The following is a 21,942-nucleotide window of genomic DNA, read 5'->3' on the forward strand; positions in this document are numbered from 1 at the left end:
TCAAGGCATATTTTCTGTTAAACTCAGAAAATCCTTAAAATGTGTTTTAGTTTTTAATCTGATGATCATCCTATACACTGGTTCTAGAGATGAGGCTGGAGAAGAGAGCATAGAATCAGATCAATCAAGAATCCTGCTACAACTTCTCTCACCTAATAGCTATTTGCTTTGCTGCAGAAAATGATACGCATTCATGTTTTAGACATGTTATATTACTGTGCTCAGTGATGCCGAGAACCCCATGTCTCATTTACCTGACTTGAAAACTTATCATCACCATTATCACTTTTCATCTGCAGTGAAGTTCAGCCAGCTTGCTTTTGTTATGCATATTTACTACAGAGAAGAAATAATAAAATAATGTTATTTGAATATTTTTTTTCCCCTTTTCCCAAATTTTCCCCGAATGATGTCACCTGGAATGAATTTGCACTCCAGATACTGCAACATTTCAGCCCTTTTCTTTCTCCATATCTAATGTTCTTATCTTAAAATATCTTCTGGCTTTTGCTATTCAGGACACCTGTCTATAGTATAAAAAGATGCTAGCTTTTAAAGTGAGCACTCTACTGTGGTAACTAAAGGCCACACACAGAGGTTAAGCATGGTCTGCTGACAGTGAATGTGCTTATCTTTTTCTAATGCTTTATTTCCTGGATTTTTTTTTACTCTGTTTATGGAGCAATGCTATTGTGATGTAACTGTTCTTTAAGTTCTTTTTATCTAAGGAAGGTTTGTCAGAAGAGAAAGGTTGTCATGATCTGAAAATCCTAAAGCTTTTCATCCTAGTTCCTGAAACATTTGAAGTATTTCTAAGGCTAAGGCCTTCCAGAACTTTGTCTTCACCTTCCAGGTACAATGGCACAATAAGTACCTATGCCATAGCACTGAAAGAAGGGAGAAGCTCTGCTTCAGTAAATTCCTTTCAAATATCAGTGCAAGGAGCATGAATGTGAACTTTATGAAATTTCCAGAGAAGAGTTCAAGATGTGGGAAGGAATATATACCTAGCAGATGGCTTGTTTTGGAGGAGGCTGTGCTGAGAGAACCTGCACATCCTGCGAGTGTCCAAGTATCTCAAATTTGACAATGCCCATAGATCTTAAAACCACAAGGTCACAGCTTTGGTCTTGCTTATGTTTTTTCCAACTTCCGGAGCCAACAGTGAGATGAAAAAGTATATTTAATCTGTGCAGCATTGGGTAGATATCCTAAGCATGCACACTGCACAGATCTCACCCACGGAGAGGTTCGCTGGCATGATAGTTTCTAGAGGTCCTAAAGGATTTTCTTAGAAGTAAACAATTCTAAAAGGATATTGACACAAGAATCTTGTGCATTGCTTTGAGATGAAGACAATTGCTTTTCTTTGAGATAAAGGCATGCTAGTGCTGACACGACCAGCTGCCAAATGGGAGATGCCTAGAGGCTTCTTGTATATGATTAGCTGCTGGGTATGTCTTGTGGTATGGCACATGTAGCGCAGCAGAGCACATACCTGCACCTATGTGAATCTCTAACTCCTTCTGGTTAGGACCACTTGTCCTGGGTTAACACAGCCTGCTTTCACAAACCTCCTTCTCTCCCCACACCAACACAAAAAAACCTCTGGGCTGAGATAGAGTTGGGATATTTTACTAGAGATGAGATAATGCAATGCACAGTCGCCTCAGCCTATTTGCAGAAAAGCACAGCAAAATACAGAAGCAGCAGCAGAAGCCAGCAACACCATCCCTGCCCCAGCCAGCCCACTGGGAAAAGCCCAACACCCCAAACCCTGGAAACCAAAAGCAGCAAGAGCAACAGGAAGCCTCTCATATTGCAATCTAAACTTCAAGCCCCATGATACTTTGCTTCAACCAGCACTTTCATTTTGAAGCTGGCATGACAGCAGCTTGGTATTGAATATCAGCAGCACATTCAACTCAACTCATGACACCACTATAGATGCCAGAACCAGACATTAAGTTGTCCTCTTTTTGAACAAGTCAACAATCATAACAGTATTTTTGTGGGTTTAGATCAAATAGTTCTTATGGCAATAACAAAGAAATACTTAGACCTCTTGGACATGTTTTGTAATAAATATTTTGGTTTAGTAGTGCAAAAGCATCATTAGATTTTGCATAGGAAATGCTGATGCAAGCAAGTGGTCTGCATATTTGGGCTGTACAAAGATAACTGGGTGTGCCAAGAGTAAAATCAATTCATCATTTAATTTCTCTGACACCAGAAAACAGATTAGTGCAGATTTCCAAATCAAGCAGTTGCCTAGCATCATAAGTGAAATTATTTCCCCTCTTTTGAGTTTACATCTGCCTAGGTGTTTCACTTGCTGCTCTGTGTCTGTTGCAACCTCAGATGCCTTGCTTTCGGTAGTGTTTCTCATTTTCCTCTTCACGCTCTTGCACGTGTCTTTACAGTGGTCAGTGTACATCCGTGCTGCTGTCCGCAAAGAAAAAGGATTGCCAATCCTGGTGGAACTGCTTCGAATAGACAATGACCGTGTGGTATGTGCAGTTGCTACAGCTTTACGAAACATGGCCTTAGATGTCAGAAATAAGGAGTTAATAGGTATGTTCTCTCCAAACAATCTATATATTCTGTGGGATTTGTGATGTGTGGGGGTTTTTTTCCCGTTTACAGCAGAATGAGCACAATGAAAACAATTATTCTCACAGTTCTAGCACAATTTCTTTAATTCTTTCTCTAATGTGTTGTATTCAGATTTTATGTGATAGCTTAGCGCTGTGCTGCAAGGAATTGTTAAAGTAATGAAACGTCATGCAGTATTTCGTGATCTGTCATACTGTAATCTCCAAAAGAAAAGCAATGGCTTTGTTCTGCTTTAGCATTTCATTCCTAGGCTGGCAGTAGCACTGGTATCTTCTAGATCAAGACTCTAATTAGAGCAGCCACTCCTAATCCTCAGATTGCAAGTGATTTTGGGGTCATGAAGTGACAAGTCACAAAGATTTTAAGATGGTTCTATGAGTTTTTCTGGGCCAATTAGTAGGTCCAGCAAGAGAACAGGTAGGTACTTGATTCACAAACACATGTGCAGTTAAGGAAGAGGATAATAATTTTCATGAATCATTCTTGCCCCTGAATTCTGATGGTATGGTAAGCAATCATCTTGGGTCTTTTGGATTATTTTTTCTTGATTTTATTTAGGCTTTATATCCGCAATTCATCCAAACACATCACATCATTGAACTATTATTTTCATGTTCTATCGCTGAAAAGTGATCACTTCCTTGCTTTCAAACTATTTCAACAGTCATGACAAATTTTTTTCAACTTCTGTACATTAAGAGCATATTTTTTGTTCATTTTTGCTAACTCGTTAATTTCTCATTACAGCATAGTTCTTTTCCTAATTATAGAATTCCACAAATGGATAACTTGATTACAGTGTTTATTGTTTGTATTGAGTGCTTTCTCAGGGGTAGTGGTCCACTACAGCAGTGCTCCATACGTTGTTAAAGCAAGGCAATCACTCCTTTCAGGAATTATACTAACTAAAGAGATGTCACTGACAAAATGTTGTAAAGCAAACAGAGGTAAAGGTTGGTGAATAGTGTAAATGTGTTGTGAGTGCCCCAGGACTGAACTCAAGAATGATGCTTTATCTACAAGACTAGCCTGCTTTTTCAGCTTTTGCTCATGTTATAATTGATAAAATTGGCATGAAATTAGATTTGTTCTATGTAATGTGTTCAGCTTTCAGGAAGCAGCACATTACATATATGTTCTTAGTGTTTTTCTGTTCTCTAGGAATTATAAAGTAGAAATTACTACTGAAGCAAGTATAATAGGCCATATAACATTAAACTATTTTTTTTTTAGTCTCATGATCCCACCTCCACATTCAGTCTACAGTCATAGTCTATTATTTCACATCTTGTTCCTTTATTTGTAGCACTTCATCTACAGGTTTCACAAACCGCATTCATACTGAGTCATCTTCTATAATCTCTTACCTCTGCTTACTGATATCACAAAAAACTCTTAGCACTTGAATATGCAGAGTATATACATGAATTAGACTATACATGGTTGCCTTTTCTGTGTTTTGATGTTTATTTTTTAATTGAAAGCTCTATTTCCTTCCCAAACCTGCAAATGTGAAATTGAGCTTAGTGTGACAGGCTGATCAAAATACAGGTAAATTGTGCGTAATAAGTTTGCACCACCTAAACATTTTAATATTTTATTACATTCTTGAAGAACATGTGATATAAAGATGAATTTTTAAAAAGTGGAAAAAGTCTGTTGAAAATAATGCCTCATAAATATATTTATGTAGCCAACTTCTAATGGCTGTGCAGTGCTGCTCAGGTTGCAGAATTGTACTTCATAACTGCAATACAAATTTGCTGTAGTTTAAAGTCCAAACATGCCGATGCGACAGGGAAATTATGACTATAATTCCTGTACCATTTCAGCTGTGATCTTTATATGTTAATTTCTTTGGCTTTCATTGTTGAACTTCAAAGCAGCAGTAATAACAGTCATTATTTCTCTTGTTCCTGAATTTTTTTTAGCAAATAAGTCATATCATGACACTGATTTTCAGAAATGCTAAACACCTGAAGTGGTCAAGGACTTCAACTCGTGTTGTAGGGAGTCCATTTCTGTGAATATCAGGATTTCACATATTCTACAATGCCTTAGCTGTTTTGGAAAGGAGGACTCAAGGGGCTTTTTCAGGCTAGTCACTCAATCATCTTTCTGCCTAAGCAGAACTGACATCCTGCTTATATTTCTTCTTTGCAGTTTTTGTTTGTGCATCATATTCTTGCAGAGACCAACTCTATCCCATTCACTGGAATTTCCTTTCTTCAGATAACCTTTTTTATAGATGAATTTTCCAGCTGTTGATATAGATAGATAGATAGATAGATAGATAGATAGATAGATAGATAGATAGATAGATAGATAGATAGACACACATAGTAAAATTTCTTAAGTCAAATTGAGTTGGCTGGGATTTTTAATACATCTTCAAAGCTTTCTTTTCAGTGGTGCTGTGATTCTGTTCCTGGCTGACAAATTTTTACTGAAATGGGCCATAGAATGAAATATTTCTTTGTGCTGCTGCCAAGCATCCCATAAATCACTCTTGAGACATCTGGTAAATATATCAGAAAGCTTGCTAAAATTCAGGCTCACCTGTACAGAATTACAAAACGAACAAAACCACTCTTTTTCTTCAGATGTCCAGAGTTTCTTTCTAGACTTCATTGAATTGACCAATCTGTTTTGTTTTACATACAAAGCTATGAAATGTGTTGTTATATTGCTAAGGATTGGTGCCAGGCTTCTCTTTTAATTTATCCAAGCCAAACAGCATTTTCTTAAATTATATTGAGGTCTTCTTCCTGGGTTTCACTTCAGGTATGCTTTGTATCCTTAAAAAGACCCTCTTTTTTCTCCTTCTCTGCCACTTTTGCATTGTGCCATGTGTCTTCAGGCTGAGACAGCAGGCATATTTGTCTTTCTCCTTCCCAAAATTAAACTACATTCAGACAAATACATGGTAAACCTGGTTTACTAAGTAGTCATACTAGGTAATCCAACACCTAGGTTTCCTCTCTTGGGCATACTGCTCAGTTACATTCTTGGATACAGTCTGATCACATTCATTTTCCACTTGCCTTTCAGGATCCTCATCTGCATGATATAGTACCCACTCTATGTTGCTTCCCAAGAGTGCCCTCCATGAGAAGGTTTATCAGCCTTTTCTTTCTCTCAGCAGTGCCACAGATGAGAAAAGCGATACTGTGGATCTTGAAAAGACCCACTACTGATACTGCCTGCTTTGTCCATCTTTGGTTTCAGCAACCTCAGCTGCGTAACACTCATGTCCCTCTGGTATCTCAGCATCTTCCTCCTTCTTCTCATGTGCTCTGCAAGCATTTTTGAAGGCTTGCTTTCCTTTGATGAATCAGTTTCTACCTCATCATCACCTTCTCCACAGGACCATTAGCTTCTATCCCCATCCCCACTAGATGCCTCTGAATTGGCCAAAAATCACAAACTTTTTGGGTTTGAATGTTCCTTTAGATAGAGGCAAATTACTTTTTTTCCCCCATAGGTACTGCAAGAGCTTTGTTGATAACCTCTGTGCAGCTATGTCTTCCCCAATTCCATCCTTTTTCCTTTACCCTTCCCTCTCTCACAAAATAAAAAGGGGAAGGAAGGAGGAGTAGAATAACCAACTCACCTTTCTGTGTCTCTCAGCACTATATAAGTGACTTAATTTGAGGATATTGCATTATTCTCCCTCAGGAATGTAATTTTTAATTTGAGGATTACCTGCCACTTTAAACAAACTCTCTTTACCTCCCTAGAGTCTCCCAGCCAACACTGGTGCAGCAGCTTCCTTTCTTGCTATTCCCTCTCACCACTCTGCATGTGAGAAGGCTTTCCAAACCAAGATTCTCCATTTGATTCTGGGGAATGAGCCAGCTTCATCTTTCTTTTATCTGAAACAGCCAGCAGTTTTGCTCTCTGCTGCCATCCATGACCTCTTTAACAAAAGAGAGTATTAAATTCACAGTTAATTGAAAACTATGTGACTTGTTATTCTGCCTATACAAGCAGGTACAAACTGTCCCTGTCAGTGAAATTTTTAAAGAAAGAGTCTTTGTTCCCAAAATTTGCATTTGCATTGTCTATACATGACACTTACCTTTGATTTTAAATTGCAATTATTGTGGCATTTTGAAGTGCGGTATCTGGTCTTTCAGAAGAGTTAAGCTGAGTTTTGAAGCTGACCTAGATGAGAAATTTGTGGCTATTCCTGTACAGCAGAATATGTACAATACAGAACTTGCCCTCTTGAAGTGCAGTTTGGAATTTGTATTAGTATTGCATTTCATACTGTGTACTGATAAGTCCAAAGACTAAGGGCTTTGGAGTGAATGCAGAATTGGAAATAAAATTTGTAACATTTAGGATGCACAGTTTTGTGCTTAAGATTCTAAGAGTTTTCTCTTATCCTGAAAATGGTTATTAATGTTATTCTGAGTCAATGTTGACTGAGAGAAATATTGTAGGAGTAATTCAAGAGCACCATTCTTTCTCATGGCTTCTTGGCCTGAATTCTTATAGTTAAGTTAAAGATGGTTTTAAAGACTGGAAGTATTTTGACCACTCACACTTGAGAAAAAAAAAAAAAGGAGGACAACTACACTAAAGTTTTTTGTTGACTTCATTTCCTGTGTAAAAGACACATCCTCATGTATCTCTTCCCTTAAAATGGTTAGAGAGTACATGTGTCTGTTCAGGCTCTAAATTTTAGGGAGTTTGATGGGATAAACTGAATTGTTGCAATACGTAAGACATCCTGCTATCACTGTAAATGCACGAGTCAGGTAAGTGAAGTTATCAGTAAAATTTCTGCTGCCTTCACAAGGTTTTGAATCAAGTCCTGAAACAGGGCTTGCTTTAGGGGACATTTTTAAATAATCATGCCTGAGCTGGGGGCTACAAGGTGTCAATACTGAGTTATTCTCAATCCATTATTCATGTGCTGGTAATGCTGTTATAAAATAGACACAAAATTCAAGGATAGCATATCAATTAAATTGTTTGTAAATGTGTATTGGAGCCTGCTTAATCTTGCTAGATGTCTAAAAGTTCATTATCTGATACAAGATACCTATATCGGACTCTCTTATAGTTAACTGATATAGAGAGACTCCTAGAAAGGGATTTATTTCACTCATCATGCAATACAATGAATCTCACCCTGTATTGCTCTCACCATTGCTGAGCATTAAAAAATTCTAGGGAATGTATATATATTTCCACAGAGGGTATGCCTTGCCATCTCATGACCAACGTGGATCTGTTTGGGAGCTTGAAATAACTGGTGTTTGTTTCAAAGTTGTATTGCTAATTTTAAGAAGATTTGATTGAAATCTGTATCAGTAGTTCAGAACTCTAATGAACTGTTAGAGTAACTCAGGTTGGAAGGAACCTCAGGAAGTCATCGTGCCCAGCCTTGGACTTAAAGCAGGGTCAGATACGGTATTTCAAAGTGTGATACTGATTTATATTTGGAAACATTTTCTTTCAGCTGTTAGGCTGAAAGTGCATCAGTAGCAAGTGTTTGCATTCTCACAGTAGAACATGACTTTTCTAAAACGTAAATAACTACATGGGGTTCTCCTAGAATATGGCCACATTTTAAGACTGCAACTTTGTTTCAGTATTAGTAATAAATCAAAGTGAAAACATTGTTCAGTTTTGTAGTTGCAAGAAGAGCAGCTCTAAGAAATTCTAAGTCCTAGTACTGTACATGGATAGAGAATATGGAGATGGATTGGGACATGACTGAATCGAGTATGTAACTTTCATCCCACTTAAGAGTGTCTTGATGCAGTTTTCTCTCCTTTTTAAATGTGTGTGCCTCTGAATTTCTCATACATAAATCTGTAAGGATCTGAAAAGGAGACAATTTTTAATTGACTTACAAGGCATCTTGGTTACTGAAATGTTAAATTGACATAAATTTGCAATGCACAAGATGCCAGAAAGCATTAATCAGGAATTGTAGACATTTGTTTAGAGGAAGGTGAAGACTACATACATGCTGCAGTTTGTTTAATTGGTGTCAACTTTTGTTTCACTTCATTTGTTGTCTTTAATAGTTGAGCTGTCTAAAACCTATATTTCAATAAACAGATACCTGAATAAGAGGTTGATTTAGGAAATGGAAGATATGGTCATGCATTTATAGCTGCTGCTCCTTACCACCAGAAGAAAGATGTTAGTTAAGGTGATAATGCCTAATTAAGCTTTGATGTTTTATAACACCTCTATGGCAAAGTTCAAACTCCCTGGTTTCTAGTGTTCTATTCATAAGATACCTGAAAATTTAAACTGGTAAAAGTTTAAATGCTGAGTATTTTTTCCATTACAGCGTAAAAGCATTGTGTCAACGAGATTTTGACTTTTTATGTGCCTTTAGCCACTTGTGCATTGCCTTCTGCTCCAGTTTATCTCAAATATATTTCTGACAAGCAGACCTGTAGTTATAGAGGTTAGGAAAGGTTTCCTTCCTCAGTCATTTCTTATTAAATAACATTTTCAAGTGAAGGGATTTAGGAAGAAAACCAGGGTTGGTAAAACTGAATTTTCATTTTATTATCAAAGTCAAGATCAAGCTGTTTCAAGAGTAAATTAAGTCTTTTACATCTGAACTTCCATATTGCCTAAGTATGGCTGTCTAGATTTGGAGGGATTTTTCTGTACTGTAAACCATTTGGAAAAAGGTGGTGTTTCAGATGGTCAGGTTGGCTTCTGTGGTGGGCAAAAGAGAGAAAATGGCACCTCTAGGTGTTCCTCCCGCTTCCATTTCTTAATATCTTGGGGGTTGTGGTGTAATGTATGAGACCCTAGAGAAGCCTGGAAAATGGCAGTACTTCTATTTTAAATTCCAAAGTCTCAAGAGAATCTTCTGCAGTATTGCATCATGAAAGTGTATCTGTATGACAGCAGTAATTTTAAATAATGCCATATAATGTTTTAAAGTTTATAAACGATAAAGTCTTTATTGTAGATTTTATAAGTTCGTATTCACTTTCAATATTACTTAAGACTAAACACTGAGTACAAGTCATAACAATTTCAAAATCCTGCAGAGGTGACCTGGGAAAGCCTAAGTTCAGTGACTGCCAAAAGCACCACAAAACCCAACAAGTATTCAATGGATATGGATTTTTCACTTCACTGGTGTGCATTTCACACGTAAGAAAGTGCCCCAACCCACACCCTACTTTTTTTGGAGATAAACAATTTCTGTTTGGTTCCATTCTTCTGCACATCATAGGAAGCAATTAAATTCTGTTTCTACTTTTCTTAGTCAGAAGATTGATGTTTCAAACAATTCAATATTAATTTTCATCTCTGTTTCTCAATATGTTCATGCTGAGAAGGGTTGCTTGTCAGTGTTCTGATCTAAAAAGTGCAGATAACTTAGTTGCATATTCCATAAAGCATACAAAGGTAGAAATGCAAATGTCTCAAACTGCCAAAGTAATTTTAAAAGTACTTATAAATCCATGAGGAATTACCCTAAATCTTTGAAACAGTTTTGAAAATCCAAGTTTTATGACAATCTTTCAATAAGAGATATGTGCATCAAAACAGATGTTTCTATCCTGTTCAGTATCAGCTTCATTTTGTAGAAAAGAGAGCTAGTTTTATGATATGTGAGATGCAAAATAACCTTTTCATCTGAAATGTTTATCAACTTAAGTGATTTTCAAGTGATAGAAATTTAGGGCATTTTTAGTAAAAGCCCCTTTTCTTTGAAGAGACTAGAACTCATATCCTATTCTTGACATGTTGGTGATAAAACATGGCAGGTGAAGTAGCATTCAATAGAGGATTTCATTAGCATCCTTTTTTTCACAGACATGAAGATCCTGGGAACTGGGCTGGGGCAGGGGCACTAGATGCAAAGGATCATGGATGAGGAGCTGAGAAATTGAAAATTTTAAATTTAAAAAAAGGATGAATGTGTGTCAATTAAATTTAATCTATCTATAGATTGCTTCCAGGTATATGAGTAGTCATTTTCTCTGTGCAGTTGTTCTTTCAAAATCATGCACAATCCTAGTTCTCAGGTTAGCTGATGACAGGTGAAGTGGTGGTGCACAATGTCCCCATCCCTGGATATGGATTTTAAGACATAGTCATGTATGCCAGTGTCCCCAAATTTGTCTTCTGCATATTTCAGAGTAGTGAGTACTTAGAAAAGGAGGATGTTAAGGACAAAACCCAAACACCCTCGCAAAGGTGACACAGTTGGCATTCTGACTAAATCTCAATGCAGTTAAATTGAACTTAGTTTTTCTTTACATTTCTGACCATTAGGTGCTTACATAACATTGCTGGTTGCTATCAATTGCCCCACTATACACAGGTGACTGCGTTCTGTGCTAAAATATGGGTGACCTCAGTGTTAGTTTAGTGTTTGGCAGCTATAGAAAGAAAACTCAGTCGCATGGCCATCGCATGGTTTCTGCATGGCATCTTCAAATGCTGCTGTTTTCTTACAGAGTAATTCTTCTTCAAGTACTTTGATGTAGGATTTGCTTGCTTGTAAGAACTGAGTAATGCACTAGTTGTTTCCATAATTTATTATGGGGTTTAGTGTTAAAGGCTCTTGTTTGAGATAGCATTATTAAAACTTCAAATATCCTTTTGATTACAGAAAGCAGACTAATGATATTTTGCTGAAGCCTTTACAAATGAATTCTTGGATCTTCTCATTAATATTGTACGTGTACATGCATGTAGTTATTTCTGAAAAGGCTCCATTCAGGACTGGCTGAAAGCATGGTCACTGTTAGCTTTCTGCTTATTTCTGGGGTTCTTGGTTTGGATACCAGTTGAACAGGTCTCAGACAAAATCAGCTTGCACCCCTACATAGCAAGCAATTAAAAAATTAATCCGAATCTCCTGTTGCATGCTTGTAACTACTGGGATTGAATAATTATAGTGTTGTAATATGCAGTTACAAAGTTTTAAAAGGATAGCAAATTCTCATCATCTGAGATAAGTGAGTAAATAATCAAATTGCTGAGCGGCCTTATTATCATAATTCCATAAGGTAAGGCTTTGATACTTAATACCTCCATGGGTTCAATTAAACAACAACAACAAAAAAGTTGTTTTCCTCCTAGGGAAAGCCTAGAGAACTCTTAGAATCATCTTCAAAGCCCCACTGGTCTCTCCACAGCATCTGTATGAAATTATTTGAAATGTAGTATTACAGATAAAATATTTAGTATTACTGTGTTTTTCATTTTCTTTTTTGCTTCCTCTCGTGGCTGTGCCATGCAAGAGATTGTGCCAATCAAGATACAATGGCTACCCCCTAGAGTTAGCAATTTTATATATGTATAATGTATAATACTTTATAATGATAAATCAGACTTCAGGAATTGATCTAAAAAAAACATTTATATGCATTGCAGCTTAAACCCATGCTTTTTGTGTAGAAATATAATCCATGTAGTGCAAATTGGAAGATCAGGTTAAGACAAACAAATAAAATACTTTGATAAAAAATATAATTGAAAGCATTTCTTTTTCTTTTTTTTTTTAATTCTTAAAAGAAACTAGATAATTGGATATTTTAGATATGATCCCTTTTATACTCCAGAATGAAGATTTTGAACAAACTTAAATTGACTGAGAGCCACCTCCAAAGAGAGATTTTTTTAAATTTTCAGGAGTTTTTGTATCCCTGCCCTAAAAAATAAATGGAAATAAAATCTGCCTTGTTTATATGCAGGGAAGGAACCACTAACATTCAAAAGTTACTTGTCTTTGTAGGCAGCCTTAACTGTCTAGGCTGACAGTCAGGAAACATGATACACAAAATTCATGTGGGTATTAGATGATATTGTGCCAGTTTACCTCCTTTTAGTCCATGTAAGCCTAGAAAATTAACTGAGCTTCAGTCTGCTGGTGCAACAAGAAACAGAATTTGGTCTCACTGAATCCATTAGGCTTGGAAGGGGCCTTTAGAGGTCAGCTAGTCTAACTGCCTGCTCAAGAGAGAGCAGATCATTCAGAAACTTGTCCTATTGACACAGACAACATGTTGCATTATTTGACCACCCTCATAGTAAAAATTACCATTTTCTCAGTTGGAATTTCCTTTGTTTCAACTTGTGTCTTCTGCTTCTTTTTCTTAGATGAGTCCATCTTCTCCACACCATCCTATTGAGTAGTTGTAGACAACATTTAGCTCTCTCCTTAAGGCCCAGAAAATGCCATTCTTGTTTAGAATGTGTTGCAGTCCCCTGACAGCCTTTGTGGGCTCCATTGGACTTCATTAATATTGCAATGTCTTTCTTGTACTGAGGAAACCAGAACAGGATGTAATAATCTTGATGTAGTCTAGAGGCAGAATCATTTTTGTGGTTGGTTGGCTAGACTCTTGTCTAATGCATGGCTGGCCTTCTTCACCAAGGTTGCAATCCTACTTGTTCTGTGCATACTACCCATGATCCTGAACTCAATCTTCTCATCATCACTGCTTCCAAGGCTGGCCCCAACCCTAATGTCCACCACCAGACCCTCTTTGTCAGTAGTACACCTTCTCCACCACATGAGTCAAACAGTTATTTTCAATACAGTAGAGAAACATCCTGGACTGTACATGCCTGGCTGTGTTGCCTTCCAAGCAGATATTAGAGTGATTAAATTCCCCCATGAGAACCAGGGCCTGTGATTGTGAGGCTGCTTTCAGCTGTTTGTAGAAGACCTCATCAGTTTCCATCCTGATCAGGTAGTTGGCAACACCCAAACAGTATCTCTCGTATTAGCGAAAGACAGATGTCCAAAGTGAGATTCATATGTCCAAAGACATTTTCATTCTCTCTTTTGTTATAACTTTCTTCAACCTTACCACTGGATGTAATTCTGGCACAAAATAACAATATTTATATATGTGATTATATACACACAAAGTACATATGTGTGTCTTTGTATGTGTGTATGTTTTAATGGAGCCTTTCACCTGAACCAAAGAGAAAGGGAAGCTGTGTTAGGGAAGTATACATGCATTCATAAAGGTACTCCATTCATTTAAAAAAATCAGATATTATAGCATACAATTGCAACAACCAGAATAAAATCTTGTAGCTTTCACCTTAATCTTATTGTCATGGAAGCTAAAAGAACTTTTTTTCCCCCAAATTCCTGAGAAGCGGGATTCAGCTCAGAGCAACAAAGCAGCATTATTACAGGGGAGGGAGTAGGCTGCATAGGTACTAATCATCATAACAATGTCAAACAATGGTGAGGTCTACTTAAAATCAATTGGTTAAGTATAAGAGCAGAGTATATGAAAGAACAACTGTTTTTTATCATGTTAATAACATTAAAGTGATGTTTTTCAGTGTTTGATGGTGAATTAAGAACTGAATTTTTCTTTTTGGTCATGATATATGCTCTAAGCAAACTTTTAAAAGGAAATAATAATTTATTCTGAAAAATGGAGTTAAGCCACTTGGGTCCTTTGAAAACGTTGTGCTGTCCCCACTAAGTATATTTAATATAAATGAATTAATATTAAGCATATTATTTAAAACTATTCTTTTTTTAACAGTGGAATTTCTATTTTTACTCTAAAATTATAAGCTCTCACTTGACTGAGTTAATGTGTTTAGGAAATTACAGTTGCCCCCCCAGGACATGGTACCTCATTCTTGAGGCCATTAGTGGCAGAAGATATACCTGCTCCGAGGCTCCCTCTGGCCTCTCATTAATACATCACACCTTCAGTCAAACCACTTGTGTGAGTCAGCACTGCCTGACCTATTGCTCAAAATGAGCTCAGTGAGTGAAAAATCGTTCTTTCCTATTACAGATGAGCTTTTGTTAAACAAAATTAGCTCAAAACAAGTCACGTGGACAGCCAGCCTGAGGGGTGGAAAACTCGGACTTGGTCCAGTAGTTCCTGTGAGGCTCAAAATGTGGTCATTTTCTGATAAATCTTTACAATTGCGTACTGAAAATTGTTTTATTTTGTTAGAATTCAGCCACTATGTGTCCTACTATAGTATTATTGCAGCATTGTAAGTTGTTACATCACTAAAAAAACTTCCCCCTTCTTCTTCCCCTCCCTAAAAAAATACCATTTGTGTAATTCTTTCATGTCTTTACTAGAAGATTAGAGTAATAAAACAGATAAGCTGCTTTCCTCAGCCAGACAAAAGCAGGCTTCTCTGGAATATGATGATATCAGATAGCTGGCAAGACAGCACGTATAATTTCCCTATTTAGGTATTATGTCTTCAGCAGTTAAAGGTGTTATCCTCTATTGTACAATACTGTACTGCAATATCTAAATCAAGCCCCTAAGAAAAGGGCATGTCTCCTTCTCTCTTGTGAACCACTAACAATCCAAGATACCAAGCAAAGCCTTTGAGACGGGGGTTCTGAGGATGGATTTTTGTGCATTATCCACTGTAGTTTAATCCATTCTTCTGCCTTGGGATTGAATATGCATATGCCTTATACCCAAGAGCTCATCCTCTTCCTAGGGAGACTGAAATTCATCTCACTCACTTGTAGCCCTATTTAAGCATACTTCTTTCACTGGGACTTTTCTGATAAGCTATCCTCAGCTTACAGAGACTTCAAAGCTGAGGCAAAGTTATTCAAAAGAGAAAGAAAAAAGAACTGCACCTTTAGTTCAAGCTTCAAATAAGACAAAAATTGATTAAGAGTCAGAGATTAGCTTTGTTGTAACCATTTCCACATTCTTACAGAAATCCAATGTTGTCTATTTCATTAGCATTTTTATTCTAAAATCTAGTTAAAACTTAAGAGATCAGTAACTATTGGCCTGGCAGTATTAATAAGGCATTGCAGTTAGGAGCCCCGTGGCTAGAAGACTGTTGTAGAGTTGCCTCTTTAGTAAAAAAAAAGAGAATTAAATGGTTTAGAAAGCAAACACAACAAAGTCACATCTAGAAGTTGGAAGAAGTTGGAATTTGTTCTGTAGTTCATAGATTCATAGAATGGTTTAGGTTGGAAGGGACCTTAAAGATCATCCAGTTCCAGCCCTGCTGCCATGGACAGGAGCACCCTCCACTATACCAGGGTGCTCAAGGCTCATCCAACCTGACCCTGGACACCTCCAGGAAGGGGGCATCCATGACATCCCTGGGCAGCCTGTTCCAGTGTCTCACCACCCTCACTATCAAAATATCTTCCTAATATCTAGTTGAAATCTACCCTCCTCAAGCTATAAGGTCTCCCCAGATCCTTCTCCTCTCCAGGCTGAACAGCCTCAAGGTGAGGTGTTCACACACTAATCTTGCTGGGAAAGCAGTGTTCTTGACTATCAGCCCTTCGGTGTGTAACTCTTTCAGAACAGGTGGGTCAGTGCAAGCATTGACTCCATTTGACAACAGAAACTGCTGACCCAGAAGCCAGGATTGCCAAGTCCTCTGAACGCTGTGAACAAAGTATACTCCCTTGTTCGTGGAGAGGAGCGCTTTCTGCTTCTGATCCTGAAAGAAAGGGAGCAGACAACAGGAAAAATAAGAAAAGAAAGATGTCGGAATTTAGTGGTTTGAAAATGTAAAGAAAGCAGATTCAGAGAGCTGGATCTGGTGACTCAGGCTGATGAATCTGACATTTCTCCAATCTCACTTCTTTTCTCGGACCTATTTTTTTTTCCAAGCAGTTAAGTGGTTCATTACTTTTGCAAGATCATGTTGCCTCATCTTCCAACCAATGTAATGCACTCATTCACAAGCTAGAAAGGTACTTCATCTAAGAAGTATATTTATGGAGTCCCAGAACCACAGAGACCTCAAGCAAGGGTTTCAAATCATTATAATCCTGAAGAAAATGAAGGGTATTATCAGAGGCAGCTCTCATACTTTGATTGTAGGAGTTTTGAAAATAAGTTGTCTGCACAGTTTCCTGCTAGCCATCATTCTGAGCCCACTAAACCTATAAATTTGCAGAATCAGCTGAATTTCACCACTTATTTTAAGGGAAAACCAATTGGTGCTGAATCAATGGATCTACCTGTCAGTGAAAAGTGCTGTGAGGCAGTCCCTCAAGTTACAACTTCTCTTCCTATTCCTTCAGTACAGTATAGACAGCCTCACACAATTAATAGTCGTGTCCTGCCTCTCCTAGCACATGACAAGCTTGCACTTTCTGAAGTTAACTCTATGTCTGACCCTCTCCAACCACAGAATAGTCAGCAATTCTCAGATCCTGTAGAGAGGACAGTGTGTAGTCCACATCTAATCCTCAGAAAGCTTCCCTGACAAAGACCTCATTAAAGGACATAACAGCTTCAGAAAACAGTCAGTCCTTCTTACAACTGCTTTACAATAAAACTTAACACTAGTGCTGCGAGGTGTTTTGAGCAGATATTTGAAAGTCCTAAACCAAATCATAATCTCTTGACAAATGTAGCTCATTGCCATCAAAATCTCCCAGTTCTCATCAACCAGTTTTGAAATCACACAGCTCCCTGAGTTTGACAGTAGAATGGATACCTTTAGTGTACAGGTTCAACAAGCCTAAATATCAACCAAGTAAAGTTAATGCTGTGCCTAAAGCCATTCCTTCAGCACTTGAAGATGAGAAGGAAAATAACAGACACTGTTGCAGCCACAGGAAGAGGTGTATTTAACAGTATGTGGTATATTGAGCTCCACAGAGACTGGAGTTAGTATTTTTATACCACAAGGAGCCATTCCAGAGGGAATAGAGCAAGAAATCTCTTGAATTCTGCAGAGACAATATAATTGGTCAAAGAGAACAGTGAAACGCTTCTTAGCCCTTTGGTAATGCATGGGCCTCATGGACTAAAATTACTGAAGTCAGTGGCGCTGGTTCTGTCATTTTGTGACCCCAAAACCCAGCAAAACAAACCTCTTCCTGGGGATCCAAACTATCTCATTGGAGTAAACTATTTCTCAGTCCTAACTGACCACTTAAGTGACATGACTGAATAAATAATGTATAATTGTATAAGCTGAACCACTATTTCAAGTCCAGAAAGAGAAGCTTGCAAGTATAAATACAGAAACCACAAGAAATACCAGCTGAATGGTTTCATAAAATCTTCTAATTTTTGTACACTTGATTTTCTATTTTCTTTGCTCCAGTTCTTTAAGTAGGCCATGTGAAGAGCTCATACTGAACATACAGTGGGACTAAATAATCAGGGACCCGGCTTTTTCTGTCCAATCTCAATCTGCAGCCTCCAACAGAGGCAGTAAGAATGATGCCACTACAGTACAGTACCACAAAGAATATTTGCTATATTTGCAGATTGAAGAGGTATGGTTGGAGTAGTTGAATTATTGAACCTGAGATAGGCTGTCACTTTGTTCTATCTTCCTGGCTGTTCTTGTTATTTTCATTTGGACTCATTCTAGTTGGTCCATACCTTTCCTGACGTTAAGCATTCAGACTAGTTGTGGCATTCCTCCATAAATTTTGCACAGAGGAACATACTCTCCATATGTTTTGCCAGGAATAAATACCCTCCTGTGTAGCTGTCTTTCTCACAGCAACCCATCTTGAATTGCATCTCATGATCTTCCTGGGCTTTCTGATGTTTTTCTGCAGAATAACTAATCAGTAGCTTTTTCTTCAGTCTGTATTTCATCAAGTGATTGTCTCCTGGCTATGTATAATATTATCCATTTGCCTATAATGAATTCCATCTTCCTAAATCAAGATAACTGAATTCTAAACCAGTCCTCAAACATTTTTCAGACCCTATCCATCTCTCTTTCATCATCTATATCATTGATGATGACACTGGATGGATATAAACCCAGGACAGAAGACTGACCACAGAACACGTCTTACACTTTCTACAGGATTCATTTGATACATGCTTCTATTTCAATGTAAAAACATTGGTGGCTGTTCTGAGTAGCACCTTCCAAATATTTTTCATCCTATTCACACCAATTCCTCTTAACTTTCTCATCATGAGAGTGTTGTGTGAGACTGCTCTTGTAGGCTTTACTGATGTCAAAACTTTTGAGACCTACGAGCTCTCTTCCACTAGACTTTCTGCTACAGGATATTTTCTGTTAACCACAAAATGCACAAATATACCGTATTTTACTGCTACATTTGCATTTTAATAGAAGCAAAGTATTAACATGTTACCAAAAAAAAAAATCCAACTATAAACCTCTTCAGACTTTATTAGGGACACCATGTTACTGCTATCATGTTTTTCAATAGCCTGCTCTTCATCTCATCATTTCTGAGTTCTTTCTGTATTGTTCTTCATTCCTGCAGGCTGCACGTCTACAAGAATAAAGGCTAACATCACAATCTTATAATCACTTTTCTCCCAAATGGCAACATATTTGAAAAGTGGCATCAGGTTTCAACTGCTGTGACAAAAGAAAAGAAGCAGAGGTTTTTGAGATTGATGAAACGTGCTCAATTTAAAATCTTAATGTAGTTGTATTAAAGAAAGTTTGGGGGTCTTTATGTAGGCAAAATACTGTTTTAAAATTGTGCTGTGATAAGAGACTAAACATGCACATGCACAAGCTGAAGAGACATGAGTCCTGTACTCAGCACTGATTAGGCTGCACCTTGAGTACTGTGTCCAGTTCTGGGCCCCTCAATTGCCAGAGAAGGGCAACGAGGCTGATGAGAGGCCTTGATCACAAGCCCTACGAGGAGAGGCTGAAGGAGCTGGGATTGTTTAGCCTGGAGAAGAGGAGGCTCAGGGGTGACTTCACTGCTGTCTACAGCTACCTGAAGGGAGGTTGTAGCCAGGAGGTCTCTTCTCCCAGGCAACCACCACCTGAACAAGAGGACACAGTCTCAAGCTGCACCAGGGGAGGTTTAGGCTCGAGGCGAGGAGAAAGTTCTTCACGGAGAGAGTTATTAGACATTGGAATGTGCTGCCCAGGGAGGTGGTGGAGTCACCATGCCTGGAGGTGTTCAAGAGGGGATTGGACATGGCACTTGGTGCCATGGTTTAGTGGTCATGAGGTCTTGGGTGACAGGTTGGACTTTGATGATCCTTGATGTCTTTTCCAACCTTATTGATTCTGTGATTCTGTGATATTTAAATATTTATTTCATTGTGTATAGGAGGCCTTTTCAGGAGGAGAGCTCTAGAGGAACTGTATATGTCATCCAGTATATTATGTCAACTATATCAGATAGAACACACAAATTTTAAAAACCAGTCCTCTTCTAGTGATGTGCTGTTGTCTCTGTTGTTGTGATGGTTTTGTATTGCATTGGTTTTGCATTGCATTGGTTTTGCATTTGCTTAGGGCTGGGAGGTTGGGCAATACAAATTGCACATATCCTTTCCAACGTCAGTTACTCTGATTCTAGGTGTTATTATGAAATTTAGTTGATAGTAATACAAACTTTTTTTCATGTGTATCTAAATACTTCTATGAATTATAAGGAGAGCATTATCTGAGTCAGTCTCTGAAAGGAAAAATAATCCCAGGACTAAGAGGACTTGAATATAGGTGACAGATTTATCAACTTTACTTTGTGTTCAGATGAGGATTTCATAGCTCAGAAGTGGGCCTAGTACCAAGTTATCCTCCAAGATATTTACTTGTAATAACTGAAATAAATATGTACTGAGCATATAGTTCAAGCATTTTCAAAGATAAAAATATGCATGTCAATAAATCTGGAAACAAAGAAATATCCAGTAGAATATCACATAATTGTGAAGAGTGTGCTTTATAGGAATGAGTGCTAAAAAATCTTTTCATTGTGGTTTATCTGCCATAAATGTCATGCAACATGACTGCAAATATTTTTATCTTGCTGATTATAATAGATAACAAGCCCATATTTAAAAGAACATGTGGCTGCATGATATTGCTGTTAACTACCTCTCACTCAAAAATTGGTGCTCCAGTACTAACATTCTTTCTCCTTCCCTCATTTTGTTCACAAAAGTTTCATTTATGTGAGTGGAATTTTTTTTAAGAGTAGGGCTATGACATTTAAGATCCGTTAAGTTTAGTGATGCCATTTAAATAAAGTATTTAGCATAATTGTCAAAAGGAAGACCAGTGACATTTGCAAGTGCACTGCATCAGGTGCATCACTATCCTCCAGCTGCTTTCCACTGAGTTTGATTCATAGTCAGGAATTCTAATTGTGTGTTTCTGCTAAGTCAAATAATCTGGGGAACAGCTTGATCCTGCAGAAACACCATGGCTAGTGGGAGCAAAACCTTTAATTTTCTCGTATGGTGAAAGCTAATGTTTTCTTGAGACAGTAATAAATGCAACCTTATGTCACTGCTCCTGCTCAGCTTTATTATGACAATTACAAATATTTCTTGTGGTAAGTTACGTTCTTCTTTTACCAGTTATTTTTTGTTATGGCCTCAGATTTGTGTTTGTGATAGTGGAGTCAGTGATTAGAATTTGGGAGGGGGGTAGGGGTAGGAATCAGGCTTTGAGTTAGTGGTCAGATTTAGTGGTAAAGGCTTAACAAATATGGTCGCATATTGATGGCCCATCACCTGGGTCCCCCTTACAGCCACAAAATCACCCTTCCTTGTTGCACCAATTTTCTCACATCTGCTCCTAAACAGAGAAGGACTAGTAGCAGGTGTAAAGGTTGGTGAACATGTTGGACAAAGTGATGGTGGAATTTACAGTTCCAAGTGAGGTTAGGAGAGGAGACAACAGAACTAAATCCTTGGACTTCTGGAGGACAGACTTTGACTTGTTTAGGAGTGATTAGTCTTTGGAGTTAGAGAAGGGCTTTAAGTGAGGCTTGAGGGTTCTGGAAAGGGGTTTTGGTAACCAGGGTATAAGGTTGGGGGTTCAGTCAGGAGTAGCACCAAATTCTGATGTTAGGGCTAGGGACAGGAATTTAAGGTTATTGACCAGGACAAGGATTTAGGATGGGGATAAGATAAAGGATTAGGGTTTAGGTCTTTGGTTTTGCCATGGTGCTGGGGTAGGGGTTTGGGTTTGGCTTATGAGGGGTTAGTGGCCAGAGGTATAAAGGGCTTAAAAAACATGGTCTTAAATTCATTGTTCCAATCACATTTCCATCACTTTAACTACCAAGAAAAATCTTTTAAAATCCATGGCTCAGCAGCCTGCTCCAGCAGCAAAATGAGTGAACGGCTTCCTGGACTGCGTTAGGAGTGTTACCTGCTCAATGGAGATGATTGTTCCCCTTTACTCAGCACTGATGAGGCCACTCCTGGAGTGCTAGGTCCTGTTCTAGAATCCCCAGTACAAGATTGACATGGACATACTGCAGAAAGTTCAATGTAGGGCCTCAAGGACGGTTATGTGGCTGGAACACCTCTCCTGTAATGAAGCTGGGAGAGCAGGGACTGTTCAGCCTAAAGAAGAGAAATGTCATGGGGATCTCATCCCAGACTC

The 21,942-nt window shown here is 38.1% G+C and overlaps 1 protein-coding gene across 2 annotated transcripts in view; it reads left to right on the top strand.

The window, feature by feature from the left end:
• CTNND2 (catenin delta 2) overlaps positions 1 to 21,942 on the top strand; it is a 492,311-nt gene that overhangs the window by 419,324 nt on the left and 51,045 nt on the right. For both annotated transcript variants that reach the window (XM_054381916.1, XM_054381917.1), the window contains one exon: positions 2,424 to 2,574. In XM_054381916.1, coding sequence (XP_054237891.1) covers positions 2,424 to 2,574 — 151 coding nt within the window. The remainder of the gene's footprint in view (positions 1 to 2,423; positions 2,575 to 21,942) is intronic.

Source organism: Indicator indicator, chromosome 6 (genome assembly GCF_027791375.1).
Source record: "Indicator indicator isolate 239-I01 chromosome 6, UM_Iind_1.1, whole genome shotgun sequence".
NCBI lineage: Eukaryota > Metazoa > Chordata > Aves > Piciformes > Indicatoridae > Indicator > Indicator indicator.